At 55.9% G+C, this 478-nt stretch overlaps 1 protein-coding gene across 1 annotated transcript; it reads left to right on the plus strand.

The window, feature by feature from the left end:
* Nucleotides 1–6: 6 nt before the first annotated feature.
* Nucleotides 7–472, plus strand: LOC106812521 (low-density lipoprotein receptor-like; the record flags this gene model as incomplete). Its single annotated transcript, XM_014816421.1, has 1 exon — nucleotides 7–472. A coding segment is annotated over exon 1 (456 nt), but the record flags the coding sequence as incomplete, so codon positions are not given.
* Between the last annotated feature and the right edge of the window lie 6 nt (nucleotides 473–478).

Raw genomic sequence — 478 nt, forward strand, 5'->3', positions numbered from 1 at the left:
AGCGACGTGCAACGATATGGAGTTTTCGTGCGACAACAAATGCATCCCAGATGCGTGGGTCTGTGATGGCGGCAAGGATTGTGAGAGCGGAGAGGATGAACAAGACTGCGCGCCTGTCACGTGCGATGCTGAACAGTTTTCGTGTGGCAACAGATGCATCCCAGATACGTGGGTATGCGACGGTGAGAACGATTGCTTCAACGGAACGGACGAGGAGGACTGTGAAGCGATAACGTGCGACGACACGGAGTTTTACTGCGACGGAAAGTGCACCGCGATGATCGCTGTTTGTGATGGACAGAGCGACTGCGCGGACGGAACGGACGAGCAAGACTGCGGGCCGGTGACATGCGCTGATACTGAATTCTCTTGCGACAACTCGTGCATACCGAATGTCTGGGTTTGCGACGGCAACGACGATTGTAGCGATGGCGAGGACGAGCGAGGCTGCGAACCTGAAGGATGCGCTGATGCAGAA

The sequence above is a fragment of the Priapulus caudatus genome, unplaced genomic scaffold (genome assembly GCF_000485595.1).
Source record: "Priapulus caudatus unplaced genomic scaffold, Priapulus_caudatus-5.0.1 Scaffold21, whole genome shotgun sequence".
NCBI lineage: Eukaryota > Metazoa > Priapulida > Priapulimorpha > Priapulimorphida > Priapulidae > Priapulus > Priapulus caudatus.